The sequence below is a fragment of the Chiloscyllium plagiosum genome, chromosome 4 (genome assembly GCF_004010195.1).
Source record: "Chiloscyllium plagiosum isolate BGI_BamShark_2017 chromosome 4, ASM401019v2, whole genome shotgun sequence".
NCBI lineage: Eukaryota > Metazoa > Chordata > Chondrichthyes > Orectolobiformes > Hemiscylliidae > Chiloscyllium > Chiloscyllium plagiosum.
This window is the reverse complement of record NC_057713.1, coordinates 18,576,575-18,595,264: the sequence shown is the minus strand read 5'-3', so window position 1 is coordinate 18,595,264 and position 18,690 is coordinate 18,576,575. Positions and strand designations below refer to the sequence as shown.

The 18,690-nt window shown below is 40.9% G+C and overlaps 1 protein-coding gene across 17 annotated transcripts in view; it reads left to right on the top strand.

The window, feature by feature from the left end:
• The window catches only part of ptk2aa (protein tyrosine kinase 2aa), a 414,515-nt gene that overhangs the window by 154,051 nt on the left and 241,774 nt on the right, over nt 1-18,690 (top strand). For all 17 annotated transcript variants that reach the window (XM_043687800.1, XM_043687797.1, XM_043687812.1 and 14 more), the window contains 2 exons: nt 8,643-8,809; nt 11,853-11,940. In XM_043687800.1, coding sequence (XP_043543735.1) covers nt 8,643-8,809; nt 11,853-11,940 — 255 coding nt within the window. The remainder of the gene's footprint in view (nt 1-8,642; nt 8,810-11,852; nt 11,941-18,690) is intronic.

Below are 18,690 nucleotides of genomic sequence, written 5' to 3'. Positions count from 1 at the left end.
TTCCTTGACTCTCTATCACGTGGCACGGGTAATGAACCAGAGACCACAACTCTGTTCGTTCTAACTCTGAGCTTCCAACCTAGCTCCCTGAAAGCCTGTCTAACATCCTCAGTGCTCCTCCTACCTATGTCATTGGTGCCAATGTGGTCCACGACTTCGGGCTGCTCCCCCTCCCCCTTAAGGACCCGGAAAACACGATCAGAGACGTCACGTACCCTTGCACCTGGGAGGCAACATACCAAACGTGAGTCTCTCTCGCCCCCACAAAACCGCCTATCTGTGCCTCGAACTATCGAGTCCCCAATTACCATTGCTCTGCTCTTCTCCTTCTGCATTCCCTTCTGAGCAACGGAGACAGGCTCCGTGCCAGAGGCCTGAGCCCCATACTTACCCCTGGTAAGTCCCCCCCCCCCACAAGTATCCAAAACGGTATACTTGTTCTTGAGGGGAACAGCCGCAGGGGCTCCCTGCACTGGCTGCTTCCTCCCAGTCCCCCTCACTGTCACCCATCTGTCTGCAATCTTTGGAGTTACTACTTCCCTAAAGCTCCGATCTATGACCCCCTCTGCCTCCCGAATGATCCTAAGTTCATCCAACTCCTGCTCCAGTTCCCTAACACGGTCTTGGAGGAGCTGGAGATGGGTGCACATCCTGCAAGTGTAATCAGCAGGGATGTCCATGGCATCCCTCACCTCAAACATGTTGCAAGAGGAACATTGCACTGCCTTCACTGCCATCCCTCTAAAAGTAACCTTTTTTTTTAAAAAAAAACTGGATCTAAAGAATAGAACGAGCAAAATGCAGCACTTACCTACTTATCATAACGGGTCTTATTATTAGGTTAGAGGAAGAGGGCGGGTGGGAGGCACTACCTCTGTAGTGCCTCGGGTTCTTTTCCTGCGCGCTTTTATAGGGAAAAACCTACCTGGCTGCCCCTCAGGTCTTCGTCACTTCCCCCTGCTGCTCCCGCTCTTTCTGTGAAGAGAAAAAAAACACCGCTGCCCGCTACCGGTAAGTAATTTTAAAACAAACTGTCTCACCTTAGCTAGAGCCTTCCGGGTTCCTTTACACTCTGCTGCTGCTCGCAATCAAAAAAAAGTGGCACCACGTTTGCCAACCTCCAGTCTTCTGGCATCTCACCTGTGACTATTGATGATACAAAAATCTCAGCAAGAGGCCCAGCAATCACTTCTCTAGCTTCCCACAGAGTTCTCGGGTACACCACATCAGGTCCTGGGGATTTATCCACCTTTAACCGTTTCAAGATATCCAGCACTTCCTCCTCTGTAATCTGGACATTTTGCAAGATGTCACCATCTATTATCCCACCTCTATATCTTCCATATCCTTTTCCTCAGGAAATACTGATGCAAAATATTCATTTAGTATCTTCCCCATTTTCTGTGGCTCCACACAAAGGCCATCTTGCTAATCTTTGAGGGGCCCTATTCTCTCCCTAGTTACCCTTTTGACCTTAATATATTTGTAAAAACCCTTTGGATTCTCCTTAATTCTATTCGCCAGCGCTATCTCATGTCCTCTTTTGGCCATCCTGATTTCCCTCTTATGTATACTCCTACTTCCTTTATACTCTTCTAAGGATTCACGCGATCTATCCTGTCTATACTTGACATATGCTTCCTTCTTTTTCTTAACCAAATCCTCAATTTCTTTAGTCATCCAGCATTCTCTATACCTACCAGCCTTCCCTTTCACCCTGACAGGAATATACTTTCTCTGGATTCTTGTTATCCTTACAGTTGCATTTCTTTGTTAAGATTTTGTGACAATTTTTACACCTATGTGGCTTGCTGGGCCATTTCAGAGGGCAGTTGAGAGTCGATCACATTACTGTCGGTCTGGGGTCACATGTAAGCCAGACCAGCTAAGGATTGCAAATTTCCTTCCCTGAAGGACACTAGTTGAGGCAAATGGGTTTTTCCAACAATCGACAATGGTTTCATGGTAATCAGATTTCCAGATTTTTAAAATTAAATTCAAATTCTAACATCTGTCATGGCAGGATATGAACTCTAGTCCTCAGAACATTAGAACATTTGCTGAGTTTCTGGGTTAATAGGAGAAAGTGAGGACTGTAGATGTTGGAGATCAAAGTCAAAATGTGTGGCGATGGAAAAGGTCAACAGGTCAAGCAGCATCTGAGGACCATTGACTCTCCGCTCCTCTGCTGCCTGACCTGCTGTGCTTTCCAGCACCACACTTTCTGTTTCTGGATTAATAGCCTAGCAATAATACCAAGCATCTTTCGCCACTCCTGTTGTACGTTCAAAACTAATCACAGCTTATTAAATTTGTGGAAAGAGGCATACAAGCATCAAATACAGCTTCCTAGAGATAATATAAAAGAAATGTTAACATGTGTTTTCAAAACTTTTCCCAAGACATTTCCTCACCCTTTCCATTTGAACTGACAAGATACTCTTTCTTTTGATTATTCTCTCATACTTACGTGTTGACTTCACCAAGGTAACCAACTCTGGGAGATTAAACCTCTACCACCCAATGTGTATCTCTGAACCACAATGTTTTGGTTTACATCCCTTTGCAATTCTCCACCAAATCTCCTCACTTCCCAGCACTAGAGACCATCCAGTTCTTAACAACATGCATTGCAAGAAAGCAGAGAAGGAAGAGGGGAAACGGGGGGATGTTGGGTAAGTGGAAAATGAGGATGGAGGGGGAAAGTAAACAGAAAAGACTACGATCATATTTAAAGTTATAATACTGTATTATGCTGTAATAACTTATAGTAAATGGTGCCAGAATCAAGGTACAGAACTGAATGTACAAAGAATAATAATAAGATTGGTGAGTTTCAGGCACACATTGCCATGTGGAATTATGATATTGCGACCTAACAGAAGGAAGAGCATAAGTGGATATTAAATATTCCTGGTTATAGGGTATTCAGGAAAGGTAGGGAATAAAGAAAAGGTGGGGATTGATGATCTTAAGAACTGAGGGTTTAAGGACAGAATCAATTTGGCTGGATGCAAGAAGCACACATCTACATTGCTTTCTGTGGTCTGCAGACTACTAATGGGAAGAAATCTGCAAGGGAACTACTGAGAGGTGCAAGCATCATAGAATATTTACAATGGGGACTTCAATTATCTGAATAGCCCAGACACCAAAGTACCCATGACTTTAATACATGTATATATGGGAACTGCAGTAAAAGCCTATGATCCAAAAATAAGTGGGGAGGTTAGTGGTGAGGATGACAGAGTCCACAGAGAGAGATACTGACAGGTTAAGCAATTGGGCAAAAACTTAGCAGATGGAATATAATGTGCAGAAATGGCAGATTATAAACTGAACATCTGAATATTACTCCAATTGAGAAAGACTTCAGAAAACTATGCAACAGGAAGATTTGGTAGTCCTTGTCAGTGAGTCACAAAAAGCTCGAATCTAAGTTCTGCAGGTAACGGGAAAAGCAAATGGCCTTTATTTCAAAGTGAGCAGAATGTAAAGGTAGGAAGTTTTACTAAAACTATACAAGTGACCAGTCAGACTACAGCTGGGATGTTGCGAATTATTTTGAGTCCCTTATCTAAGGAACGAAATACTGGAATTGAAAACAGTCCAGAGCAGGTACCCATGGCTATAACCAGGTATTGAATCACTGTCTGATGAGAAGAAGTTGGGTAGATTGGGCCTGTACTCATTGGAATTTAGAAGAATGAAAGTTGTATTGAATATAGAACAATACAGGACAGAACAGGCCCTTCAGCCCTTGATGTTGCGCCGATCTGTGAACTATTCTCAGCTTGTCCCCCTACACTATCCCAAAATCATCCACGTGCTTATCTAAGGATTGTTTAAATCTCCCTAATGTGGCTGAGTTGACTACATTAGCAGGTAGGGCATTCCACGCCCTTACCACTCTCTGCATAAAGAACCTGCCTCTGACATCTGCCTTAAATCTATCACCCCTCAATTTGTAGTTATGTCCTCTCATACATGCTGACGTCACCATCCTAGGAAAAAGTCTTTCACTGTCTCCCCTGTCTAATCCTCTGATCATCTTGTATGTCTCTATCAAATCCCCCCTTAGCGTTCTTCTTTCCAATGAAAGCAGACCCAAGTCTCTTAGCCTTTCCTCATAAGACCTTCCCTCCAGACCAGGCAACATCCTGGTAAATCTCCTCTGCACCTTTTCCAATGCTTCCACATCCTTCCTGTAATGGGGTGACCAGAACTGTACACAATATTCCAAGTGTGGCCGCACCAGCGTTTTGTATAATTACAGTTACGGAACTCAATCCCTCTCCAATGAAACCTAACACACCACATGCCGTCTTAACAGCACTACCCACCTGGGTGGCAACCTTCAGGGATCTATGCACATGGACTCCAAGATCCCTCTGCACATCCACACTACCAAGAATCTTTCCACTGAGCCAGCACTCTGCCTTCCTGTTATTCTTCCCAAAGTGCATCACCTCACATTTAGCTGCATTGATCTCCATTTTCCACCTCTCAGCCCAATTCTGCAGTTTATCTAAGTCCCCCGCATTCTTCCAAACTGTCCACTACTCCACTGACTTTAGTGTCGATGCAAATTTACTAATCCATCCACCTATGCCTGCGTCTAAGTCATTTATAAAAATGACAAACAGCAGTGGTCCCAAAACAGATCCTTGTGGCACACCACTACTAACTGGACTCCATACTGAATATTTTCCATCAACCACCACTCGCTGCCTTCTTTCAGAAAGCCAGTTTCTAATCCAAACTGCTAAATCACCCTCAATTTCTTGCCTCTGCATTTTCTCCAACAGCCTACCATGTGGAATCTTATCAAAGGCTTTACTGAAGTTCATGTATACCACATCAACTGCCCTACCCTCATCTACATGCTTGGTCACCTTCTCAAAAAACTCAGTGAGGTTTGTGAGACACGGCCTGCCCTTGATGAAACCATGTTGACTATCTGAAATCAAATTGTTGCTTGCTAGATGATTATAAATCTTATCTCTTATAATCCTTTCCAAAACCTTTCCTACAACAGAAGTAAGGCTCACTAGTTTATAATTACCTGAGTCATTCCTGCTGCCTTTCTTGAACAAGGGTACAACATTTGCAATCCTCCAGTCCTCGGGTACTAAACCTGTAGACAATGACGACTCAAATATCAAAGCCAAAGGCTCTGCTATCTCCTCCTTAGCTTCGCAGAGAATCCTCGGATAAATCCCATCCGGTCCAGGGGACTTGTCTACTTTCACTTCTTCTAGAATTGATAACACCTGTGCGTAACTAACCTCGATCCTTTCTAGTCTAATATCTCGTACTTCATTCTTCTCCTCTACAATATTCTCCTTTTCCTGAGTGAACACCGATGAGAAATGTTCATTTAGGACCTCTCTGATCTCTACAGGGTCCACACTCAACTTCCCACTTCTGTCTTTGGCCCTATTCCTACCCTAATCATCCTTTTATTCCTCACATACCTAAAGAAAGCTTTAGGGTTCTCCTTTATTCTATTTGCTAGAGACTGCTCGTGTCCTCTCTTTGCTCTTCTTAACTCTCTCTTTAAATCCTTCCTAGCTGATCTGTAACTCTCCATCGCCTCATCTGTACCATCTTGCCTCATTAACTCATGAGCCTCCTCCTTCTTCTTAACAAGAGATACAATTTCTGTAGTAAACCACGGTTCCCTTACCTTATCACTTCCTCCCTGCCTGACAGGGACATGCCTATCAAGGACACGCAATATCTGTTCCTTAAACCAGCTCCACATTTCAATTGTCTGCATCCCCTGCATTTTGCTACCCCATTCTATGCATCCTAATTCTTGCCTAATCGCATTATAATTGCCCTTGCAATTACTCTTGACCTATGGCATGTACCTATCCCTTTCCATTGCTAAACTAAACAGAATTATGGTCACTCTCCAAAGTGCTCATCTACAACTAAATCAAACACCTGGCCTGGTTCATTACCAAGCACCAGATCCAGTGTGGCCTCCCCTCTTGTCAGCCCTTCGACATACTGTGTCAGGAAACCCTCCTGTACACATTGGACAAAAACTGATCCATCCAACGTACTAGAGCTATAACATTTCCAGTCAATGTTGGGGAAGTTAAAGTCCCCCGTAATGACCACCCTGTTCCTTTCACTCCTACTCAGATTAATTTTGCTAATCCTCTTCCAATCCCTGGACCTCTGCGGAGGTCTATAAAAAACACTCCAAGCAGTGTGACCGCTCCTTGCCTCTCCTGTTTCTAACCTCAGCCCACACTACCTCAGTAGACGGGTCGTCATCAAAACTTCTCTCAGCCACCGTTATACTATCTTTGACTAACAAGACCATGCCTCCCCCGCTTTTACTGCCTTGCCTGTTTTTAATGAAAGATCTAAACCCTGGAACCTGCAACATCCATTCCTCACCCTGCTCTATCCATGTCTCCAAAATGGCTACAACATCGAAGTCCCAGGTACCTATCCATGCTGCAAGCTCACCTACCTTATTTTGGATACTTCTGGCATTGAAGTAGACACACTTCAAACCAGTTTGCTGTCTGCCAGCACACTCCTGTGACCCTGAAATATACAAGATTCTTGGGGGACTTGACAGGACAGGTGCAGAAAGATTACTTCCCATTGTGGGAGAGTCTATGACCAGAGAGCACAATCTCACAATAAAGGATTGTCCATTTAAGACTGTGATGAGGAGGGATTTTTTTCCTGAGGTTAGTGGATCTATGGAACTCCTTACCACAGGGGGTTATTTAGTCTGGGTAATTAAGTATATTCAAAGCTAAGATGCACCAGTCTTTTTACTAAGCAAGTGAATTAAAACCCTTTCTAAAAGATGAAAAACTTAACAATAGAGATTTGTTAAATGGATCATTTTACTTGCATGACACTGTAATCATTTGCTACAAATTCTGTGTCTTACGGTTCAACTCCACAACCACCTGAAGAAGGAGTGGCACTCCAAAAGCTAGTGCTTCTAAATAAATCTGTTGGACTATAACCTGATGTTGTGCCATTTTTAAAAGAATTTATAGCTGCGAGATCAATGGCAAAGAGATCAAAAGATCAAACACATGGTATAGAGTGCCGATAGGTGTGAGTAGAGTCAAGATTAGAGTGGTGCTGGAAAAGCACAGCAGGTCAGCCAGCATCCTAAGAGCAGGAAAATTGACATTTTGGGCAAAAGCCCTTCATCAGGAATGAGGCTCGGAGCCTCAGGGGTAGAGAGATAAATGGGAGGGAGGTGGAGCGAGAAGGTTGCTAAGAGTGCAGTAGGTGGAAGGAGGTAGGGGTAAAGGTGATAGGTTGGAGAGGAGGGTGGAGCAGAGAGGTGGGAAGAAGATTGACAGGTGTGACAGGTCATGTGGACGGTGCTAAGATGGAACGTTGGACTGGGGTAAGGTGGGAGGACAGGAAATGAGGAAACTTGTGAAGTCCACTTTGCCATGGTTTTGGAGGATCACAAGGCGGAAGATGAGGTGTTCTTCCTCCAGGTAGTCGGGTGGTGAGGGAGTGGCGATGGAGGAGGCCCAGGACCTGCATGTCCTTGGCAGAGTGGGAGGGGGAGTTGAAATTTTCGGCCACAGGATGGTGGGTTTGATTGGCACGAGTAAAATGTCAACAGCTGAATAGCAAATGAAGGAATAACCTATAATCTGATTAAATGAGGCAGAGAGATAATTACAAAGTATTAAAAGTAAAGCAGTGCTGGAGATAAACCAAATGATTGGAATAACATGATCGGTATAAGAGTCGCATACTGAGGATCTAACCAAAGTAACTCAAAACTGTACAAACTAATTAAGGTAGAGTGATCATAACAATTTTATCAAGATGATGGCGTCAAAACAAGACAGTAAGGAAGATTTTACAGACACAGAAGTGTGGTGGGGTCATATGATGCCATTTGAGTTCTAGAATAGATCTCCTTCCAGCTCCAAGTGCCTTTTAAGAATCTTTCTTTGCTTTTACAAGTTCAGGTTATTCCTTTATTTATGTTTAGTGTGTGTATTTTAGCATACATTTTAGTATCCATATTTCAATTTTTTGTTCCATAGATGTTGTCCTTTTTCTGAGGCATAAAGAAAGTGGAAAAAATGTAACAGTTTTTCATTGTTACAACTTTAGTGTCTTGATCATTTGTGAACACCTACTTTATCTGAAAATTACCTTGGGCTAACTGTGAGCTCATTATAACTTATGCAACATCTCGACCAACTTGTGTTATCATTTGTTCTAAATAGGAAAACTTAGCTGTGGTCCAGTGTAACACCATCTGCTTCAAATTTCACTTTAGTTTCCTTTAATATATTCTTTCTAATTATCATTGTTTATGTCTTTTTGGTATTCATTTATATTCAAAACCTCAATTTTATTTTATGTACAATATTTTATAGAGACTTTTCAGATTCTGCAAGTAATGCTATGTTACCAGCATGCTGCTAATATTTTTTGCCTCCATATTTTAACTCTTGGAAATAAATTGCACTTTGTAACGTAAAAATCTGTAGTAGGTTATTAACTTTAGGCCGAAGGTTAAATGGTTGATTTCAAAATTGGTATTTAAACGGCAGTTATACCTTTTTTTTGCTATACTGTACAATTCAATTTAATTATATATCTGTGCCATGTTTCAGGGTATTATTCAGAAGATTGTAGATTCTCACAAAGTTAAAAATGTGGCCTGCTTTGGAATTCGACTCAGTCATGTGCGTTCTGAAGAGGTCCACTGGCTGCATCCAGACATGGGCGTTTCACATGTACGTGAAAAATTTGAGCAGCATCATCCTCCAGAAGAATGGAAGTAAGAAAGACCATATACTATAATCAAAACCGTATATAGTGACGCACTAATAATCAAATCATGAAGATGCAAGAGTACTTGGGTCTTTGGCTTCAGGTTCCATTTATATCCTGTCCTGGAGCTGATAAGTTTGGAGTTCAAGCAATAGCTGAAGACACTATGGCACATCTGTGAAGCTAAGAGTTATGTGGATAGGACATTTAGAAATGTCGATACACCGCACCTTAAGAGGAAGGAAGGGACTGGGTGACCACTAGGCAGTTCAAGAGAAACCAGCGGGTGTAACAGGAGTCATTTTGGTCTCCCTTTCAAATCTGTTTTCCATTTGGGAAGCTGATGAGAGTGCTAGTTCCTCAAGGGAGTGCAGTCAGGGCTAAGCTTCTGGCATTGAGTGACCAGATTATGTAGAGGTGAGGAAGAAAAAGGAGGAGCCATGGTGATAGGGGTCATTGGTTAGGGGAGCAGATAGGCATCTCATTGGCTGTCAACATGACTCCAAGATGATCTGTTGCCTCCCTAATGTCATTGTCAGGGGTGGAACAGAGCAGCTCCAGAGCATTCTTCTGGGGAAAGGTGAACAACCAGAGGTGGTGTCTACATTAGTACCAGTGACTAAAGTAGCAAGTGGATGTGGTTCTGAAAACTGAATTCAGGGAGCTAGGAAGAAAGTTAGCAACCAGGATGTGAAATGTAGAAATCTCTAGATTACTCCCAGTACCACTTGCAGGTTAGTACAGAAATAGGAAGATATGGCAGATGAATGCTTGGCTGGAGAGATGTTGCAGGAGGGAGGGCTTTAGCTTACTGGGACACTTGGACTGGCTCTGGGGAAGAAGGCACCTTTACAAGTTAGGTGGGTTGCACCTGAATAGAGCTGGTCGTTCCTTACAGACATTTTGCGAGTGCTTTTGGGAGAGTTTTAAATTTAAAATGGCAGGTGTGTGGGAATAGTAGAGGAGAATACAAGGATATGTAAAATATCTGGGTATACAGATAGCACTGGCACAGAGAGTGATCATTTAACAGGTGAAGTTGGAGTAAGGGAGTAAGAAATGAAGTCCAAGACAGAGTTAATGACATGTATATAAATGCATTGTAAATAAGATTGGGAGTTACAGATAAATATTACCATGTGGAAATATGATGCTGTGATAATAATAGAGACTTGGCTCAAGGCACAAAAGCCATAGATCTTACATATTCCTTAGTATAAGTTGTTCAGAAAAGATAGAAAAGACCGGAAAGGTAGCAGTGTTGGTTAAGGAGACATTGCAGCGCTAGAGAAAATGGATGCATCAGAGGTGTTGGACCCTCATTGAAAATATGAGATCTGAGTCGAGGGGTAGATTCAGATGACCTTTATTGTAATTTACCCCCCCCCCCCCCCCCCCGTCAGTCCAACCGTGGTCTTTCAAGATGTCTTCCAGACTCTTATCTCCTCTATTGAGGCTTTTCACATGGATACTGTATTCAAGTAATATTTGCCAGCGGCACAGTGTTAACTGCCAATTAATTGGATACTTACCTGTTGCTTCAGAGTGTTTTAAATTTCTCCTTACAAGAAATAATATTGATTTTTGACAACTTTCAACAAAGTTATGTGGCTATGCCTAATGTTAGAATTCTTTAGCTAACAAGTTGTGCCTTAATGTGTTCATTCAGTTCACATTCCATTGTTGGCTAAAGTCTATATTCATTTCTCCCTGCAGTGATACAGGAGGTTTTTTTTAATTGTCTGAAGCTGGATTGAATCTTTTTCTTTAATGCTTTTCTATAACTAATTCAGCTCTATAATTATTGATTAAACAACTAATTAGTGTGCTGCAATTGTTCGACCTGTGATGAATCAAATGTTAAATGTTATTATCTATGTCTGACAGCTGCTGTTAGTAAGATTACATAATTCAAATGTTAAATATTATTATCAAATTCATATGCTCATTCAGCAACCTTAAAATGTTTCTGTCAGCCTTGTTATGCTGTATTAGCTATGGGCAGCCATCGGCCATTTTGTGTTATTTAGTTATGGGCAGCCCTAACAGAGGGTTATAGGACATAGTCAATTTGGCTAGAGCGAAGGAATAAAACAGGTACAAATAAAATTACATTGCTTGGTGTAGTCTGCAGACCATTAACTAGTGGAAAAGATAATAAAGAACAAATCTGCAGGGAATTTATAGAGTAATAATGTCAGTTATAATGGAGACTTTCAATTTCCCAATACTGATACTGATGGTGTAAGGCATAGTGAGGGGGGAAAATGTTTAGATTGCATTCAGGAGAGTTTCCTACAACAAGATGTGTACAGTCCATGAGAAAGAATGGGAAAGAGGTGGGCCAAGTTTAGATGCAGGAGGTGTTTGTGAAGTGTAGGGGTTGCTGCCAGAAGCAAATTGCAAACATTTATGCCTTGTTCAAGAATAGTTATAAGGATAATCTGAGCAACTACAGACCAGTTAGTTTAACTTCACTGTGGGAAGCTTGTTGAAACAATCTTTTGGCATAGAATAAGTAGACACATTGAAGAAAGTGGGTTTATTAGGAAGAGTCAGAATAGATTTCTAAAGGGGAGATCATGTTTAACTAGCTTGCTAGAGTTTCTTGAAGAGGTACTAGGCTCAATCAGGATAACCCTGTTGGTGTGGTATACCTGGATTTCTACAAGGCATTTGTTATTCAACAGGCTTATGAGGAAAGTTATAGGTCATGGCACAAAAAGAGACAGTAGCAACGTGATTACGAATTGTTTGAGTGATAAGGAACAGGAAGTAATGGTCATTGGGTATTTCTGGGACTGGAGGAAGTTTCTGGGACTGGGCATTGATATTGGGACCCTTGCCTTTCCTGATTGACATAAATGATCTTAAAACCATTTGCAATAGTAATAATAGATCATAAGATTTTTAAATACATATTCATTCCAACAAAGGGTTACATATTGTCAGGTTTTCAAGTGCTTTCATAAAGTCAATCAAGAAGTATTCAACTTTGTTGCCAGCTTGAAAATTGACAGTCAATGTAATGTTTTCTTTTATTCTGGCAGATACGAGTTAAGAATCAGATATCTACCTAAAGGCTTCCTGAATGAGTTTAATGAAGACAAGCCAAGTTTAAATTTCTTTTATCAACAGGTGAGCTAATGTTTGTTCATTTCTTGTTCATGTTTGAATAACCTGTTGACATCTCAATTAATGTACACACAGTAAAGATCTGCAAACATGTTCAAATTTGTTTTTTTAATCAAATAGTGTAACACTAAATGCATGTCAATTGCTGTTTGTGGATTTTTAAAAAACGTTTTCTGGTTACTGCTGTACTTTCAAGAAACTTGGCCTCATTGATGCACTGAAAATATGGATACTTAGATTTTTAAATGATCGTTCATAATTTTTTCTGTACATAAAACATTCTTCTCTTTGCTTGAGAAAACACAATTAGGTAGAGTAGGACATCTCAGAAACTTGCAACATAAAACAATTACACTAAGTCCCCAGCACATTTTTGTAGAATGGAGCAGAGTTATTGTCACAGGAAAAAAGAAAGTTTTGCATTTATATAGTGGTTTGTGTGACCACCTGGTATCTAAAACTGCATTGCAGTCAAAGAAGTACTTTTAAAGTGTAGGTGCTGTTGCAATGCAAGGAATGTAGCAGCATTTTTATCAAGGAGGTAAGCAGAAATCTTCGAAAATCTGATATATTCAAGAATTTGGAAAGAGGTTTCTGGGTTGGAATGTAGGGAGTATTCCATAACACTCCTAAATTGTGCCTTGAGCAAGCTTGGTGTAGTTGGGAGGTTAATGCTTCACTGTACAATTCCTAATGCCTGACCCATTCTTGTCATCAAGGTATTAATATGATTAGTTGGGTTCTGGTCAATGGTAACCCCTCCAGGATGTTGATAGTGGGGGAATTGAGAAATGGTAATTCTATTAAATGTCATGGGGCAACAGGTAGTCTCCCTCTTGTTGAAGATGGACATTGCCTGACACTTAATGTGGTGTGACACATTTGTCAACCAAAATCTGGATATTGTTCAAGTCTTGCTGCATTTGAACATTGGCTACTTCAGTATCTGAGGAAATAGAAATTGTGCTGAAAATTAAGCAATCATCAGTGAATATCCCACTTCTGGTTGTGTAACAATGGACGGTCAGTGGTGGAGCAGCTAAAGATGGTTCAGCCTGATTCTGTGCTTTGGATTGATTTCTGTTGGTGGAAAGCTTTTCCTCTGATGCCTATTAACTCTAGTTTTACTTGGGCTCCTTTATTCTTATACTTGCTATGATCATCTCATCTCATTTCCTGAGATTTAGCACTTTTTAGCCATGTTTGGATCATGTTATCAGGAATCTTTATTAGATTAGATTCCCAAATGTGGAAACAGGCCCTTCAGCCCAACAAGTCCACACCGACCTCCGAAGAGCAACCACCCAGACCCATTTACCCCTGACTAATGTACCTAACACTATGGGCAATTTAGCATGGCCAATTCACCTAACCTGCACACCTATGGATTGTGGGAGGAAACCAGACCACCTGGAGGAAACCCACGCAGACACTGGGGGAACGTGCAAACTCCACACAGACAGTAACCCAAGTTGGGAATCAAACCTGGGTCCCTGGCGCTGTGAGGCAGCAGTGCTAACCACTGAGCCACCATGCCGCCCCTAATCTTGAAGGAACGCAACTAAATGTTATTGACCAAGTTACTTCTGAGCAAATGCCACTTGATAGAAGTGTGGACAACCCCTTCCTTAAGTTTGCCGATTATCAAGAGTAACTCATCCTACTCCAGCATCTGCAAGTCAGGAGTTCGGTAATGTACTGTTGACTTGCCTTGCTGTGTACAAACTCCAACAAACTAAAATTGACTCGCCACCATCCAGGATAAAGCAGATGATTTGATTTGCACAATCTTGAGCATTCGCTCCCTCTACCATTGCTGGTCAAGATGCACTGCAATTTGTCAAGTCTCCTTTGCTGTGCCTTCCAAACCTCTCTTACATTTAGGAAAAACAGGGGTAGCAGACATGTAGGAATACGGCCACCTGCTAGTTACATTCCAAACTACACACCAGCCTGCCATGTAAATACATTATTCCTTCATTGTTGTAGGTCAAAATTCTGGAACACCCTCCCCAATATTACTGAGGATTTATTTAGACCATATGTACTGCTATCATTCAAGAAGGTGGCTCATCACCTTCTCAGGGGCAGTACTGGATTGGCCAGCGAAGTTCACATCCAATGAATGAATGAAAAACAACCGGTCCTTATGAATCTCTGAATAATTTACAATGGGCAACACCACAATAGATCAGCTTTATTTATTTTGTGTCTTATTAAGTATTAAAAACTCATTGAGTAATTTAAAAAGCTAACGTGTTTGCTGCATTTTTCCATTACAGCTAAGTGTCTCACAAAAAGCTTTGATATGACTCAAAAGCTAGAATCTCAAACCTTTGGTGAACTTAATTCATATTTCAGCAGAGTTTACCAGACAGCGAACTGCAACACTTACAAATGATTTTACTTTTGAGCTGTTTATTTTAGGATAGGTTAAGGAAATTGGGTTTGTTACTCAGAAATAATTGACAGGTGCTTTTCCAACTATGATCAAATATGTTTACAAGGCCACAGTTTAATATTTGAAATAATGCATTGTGTAATGTGAGTCACATAAAACTGTATTTGCTGAAAGAAAATTTAACTTGAAATTGCTGGTGAGTAATATAATAAAAGTAATATTTAACATATCTTTTATTTATCATATAAAGAAAAGGATAGGTAAAGTTGCCATTGCCTTCAGAGACCATAGGGCTGCTCTCTCATTAAAGAGATGACTGATGGGGGTTTTAATGTGAGGGTCATCACACGTCAACAGAGTGATGAGATTGAGAAGGAGAATCCTTCATGGTATTCTCAGCTAAATGTGGGCAATTGAACCCACACTGTTGGCATCATTCTCCATCACAGTCAGCAAACTGAGCTAAACAATGTCTACCTACCTTTATCATATATGCAGGTTGTTCTTTCATATTGTGTTGTGATCAACTAAAATTCATCAAATCTTAAGTGACACCAAAATCTCAAAACTCTAAAAAATGAAATTTAAAAAATCAGTGATGGAATTATGTTCCATTATCACTGTTGTTACTAGATTGGGTCTGCAGTACATATGGTCTCTGATTCAGAAATGTCAGTTGCACTTATTGAATGGTTGGAACATCTTATTTTTATGAAATTTTTCTTTGACCACCTGATATCTAAATGGACCAATGTAACTGATAGAGATAATAATTGCTATATGACCTCAACTCTGAGTTAAAATATGTTTAAAAATGGACTAGTTTCTCAAATTACTCTCTGTTTTGACATGCACAACCATCTAGAAAAAAAATTATGAAACACTTAGCAACCTCTGGATGTTTCAAAGCATTTGATAATCAATTAATTATATTTGAGGAATGTTCACTGTTGTGTGGGAAACTAGGCACCAAATGTATATGCAATAAGCGTATATTGTGCTTGTGCATGTAAAGCATGTAAGCATTATTTGGGTGTTGTATATTTCTAGGAGAAATTGAGGACTGCAGATGCTTGAAATCAGAGTTGAAGAGTCTGGTGCTGGAAAAGAACAGCTGGTCAGGCAGCATCTAAGGAGCAGAAGAATCGACGTTTTGAGCATCAATTGTTCATCAGGAGTGAGGGGTCATTTCTGATGAAGAGCTTATGCTCGAAACATCAATTCTATTGCTCCTGGGGTGCTGCCTGACCGGCTGTGTTTTTCCAGCACCACACTCTTCGACTGTTGTATATTTCTGTTTAATTATTTTGTTTCTGCTTTCAAAATATCAGTCAATCCTGTCCTTCATAAGTACTCATAGGTAGGGAGTTCCAGGATTTTAACCCTGCAACAGCAAAGAATTCATGATATTTCCAAGATAGGATGGTTTGTGGCTTGGAGTGGAAGTTGCAGCTGGCAGTGTTGCCTTTGGCATTTGCTACCCCTGTTCTTCATATTACAACACAGAAAACTCTCACCTGCCTAAAACAATGTGATTTTCTGGAGAAGTGAAAAGCTGATTTAGAACCCTGGCCAATTCTCTCAAGAAAAGTCTGGAAAATTCTTTTTTAATTGTTTCAGATATTTGAGCATACACATAATCTAGTTCCTTCATGTTTTTATCAACTTCAGTCAAATTGCCATTGAGTCACTACGTTTTCAAATTATACAGACACTTTGTCTGTTTTGTAGCTAGGCATTAATCACTATTATTCTGCTAGACTCGTTCTCGCGCTTCAATATCTTTGATCCTAGCTTTATTAATGTATCCTAAGAAATTTACTTTTGTTTTAGCTATGATAGTATAAATAACTGCAGTAAACAGCTAATTGTGCAAGTCTGTTTCCTTACCAAAGTTGTTAAATTTCAATGTCATTCTGATCCCATCACTTTTGCATCAAATCACTGTGTTAAAACTGATATCAAGACATTTAATCAGACTCGTTGACAATTATCACTTGAAACTTGAATGGCAACTTGAGGGAAGGGAATGATATCATACTTGATTCCAATGGAAAATGGCAGTTTAGTGACCGTTCAAAGATGTACTGTTGCATACACACACACATTTTATTCATGATGATTTTAGCATAAATTGTTTACAGTTGAGCTCAATATTCCATTGTTCTATAAACCATTGTTTTTGAACAAGAATTGTTTTCTTGGCTATTGACAGACTTGTGTGAAAGTATATAAAATTTTAACGTATTAAGTCTTTCCATAATTTGACCACCTTGATTACAAAATTAGCAGACCATGTAATAAAATGACTTTCAAATGTTTCAGATTTATTCTTAACTATTTTTAACTGAGGGTTTTCTTCAGATGGTCCCCTGATTCAGGATAGTTTAGATCATTTTAGTTCTGTTTTGTGGCTTCCATCATTTTGTCATTCAATGTGCCAGTAACCTTATGGATTAGCATGGCTTAAAGTTAACTTTAAGTCAATAGGCTGTAAATGATTCCAAGATGCCAGGCAAATATCAAATTAAAATAAGTTGTGCAAATTATAAGAATCCAAGAAATAGGAGGAGTAGGCCACTCCATACCTCACCCACTCTGCCATCCAGTGAGACTATTGCTGATCTTCCATATCACTGTAGATTTTGTGCACTAACACCGCATACCTTGATCTTTTTAAATACTTTGAGGAGGTGTCAAAACAGATCAACGACGGTTGAGTAGTGGATGTGGTGTATATGGACTTCAGCAAGGCATTTAATAGGATTCCCCAAGAAAGGCTCAATCATAAAGTCAGGAAGTATGGGATACAGGGAAATTTGGTTTTCTGGATTCAGAATTGGCTGGTTGACAGAAGGCAGAGAGTGGTTGTAGATGGAAAGTATTCTGCCTGGTGGAGAGTGTTGTTTGGGGTCCCACAGTGCTCTGTTCTTAGGCCTCTGCACTTTGTAGTTTTTATAAATGACTTGGATGAGGAGGTTGAGGGGAGGGTTAGTAAATTTGCAGATGACACAAAGGTTGGAGGTGTCGTCGGTAGTATAGAGGGCTACTGTAGGCTGCAGCGCGACATAGGATGTAGAGCTGGGCTGAGAAATGGCAGATGGAGTTCAATCTGGATAAATGCAAAGTGATGCATTTTGGAAGGTCAAACTCGAATGTTGAATGTAGGATTAAAGACAGGATTCTTGGCAGTGTGGAGGAACAGAGGGATCTGGGTGTCGAAGTACATAGATCCCTCAAAGTTGCCACCCAAATGGATAGGGTTGTTAAGAAAGCATATGGTGTTTTGGCTTTCATTAACAGGGGAATCGAGTTTAAGAGCCGCGAGGTTTTGCTGCAGCTCTACAAGTCCACTCTTGAAATATTGTGTTCAGTTCTACCATAGGAAAGAAACAGAGGCTTTGGAGAGGGTGCAAAGAAAGTTTACTAGGATGTTGCCTGAACTGAAGGGCTTGCCTTATGAAGAGAGGTTGAATAAGCTTGGACTTTTTCTGTGGAGAGGAGGAGGAAGAGAGGAGACTTGATCAAGGTATACAAAATAATGAGAGGAATAGATAGAGTCAATAGCCAGAGACTTTTCTCCAGAGCAGGATTGACTGGTACGAGAAGTCATAGTTTGAAGATATTAGGAGGAAGGTATAAAGGAGACATCAGAGGTAGGTTCTTTACACACAGAGTTGTGAATGCGTAGAATGCGTTGCCAGCTGTGGTGGTGGAAGCAGAGTCATTGGGGACGTTTAAGTGACTGCTGGACAGGCACATGGATAGCAGTGAGTTGAGGGGTGCGTGGGTTAAGTTACTATATTTTATATTAGGTAAAAACAATGACTGCAGATGCTGGAAACCAGATTCTGGATTAGTGGTGCTGGAAGAGCACAGCAGCTGAAAATGTGTTGCTGGAAAAGCGCAGCAGGTCAGGCAGCATCCAGGGAACAGGAGAATCGACGTTTCGGGCATAAGCCCTTCTTCAGGAATGAGGAAAGTTTCCTGAAGAAGGGCTTATGCCCGAAACGTCGATTCTCCTGTTCCCTGGATGCTGCCTGACCTGCTGCGCTTTTCCAGCAACACATTTTCAGCTCTGATCTCCAGCATCTGCAGACCTCACTTTCTCCTCAAAGAGCACAGCAGTTCAGGCAGAATCCAAGGAGCAGCGAAATCGACGTTTCGGGCAAAAGCCCTTCATCAGGAATAAAGGCAAAGAGCCTGAAGTGTGGAGAGATCAGCTAGACGAGGGTGGGGGTGGGAAGAAAGTAGCATAGAGTACAATAGGTGAGTGGGGGAGGGGACGAAGGTGATAGGCCAGGGAGGAGAGGGTGGAGTGGATAGGTGGAAAAGGAGATAGGTAGGACAAG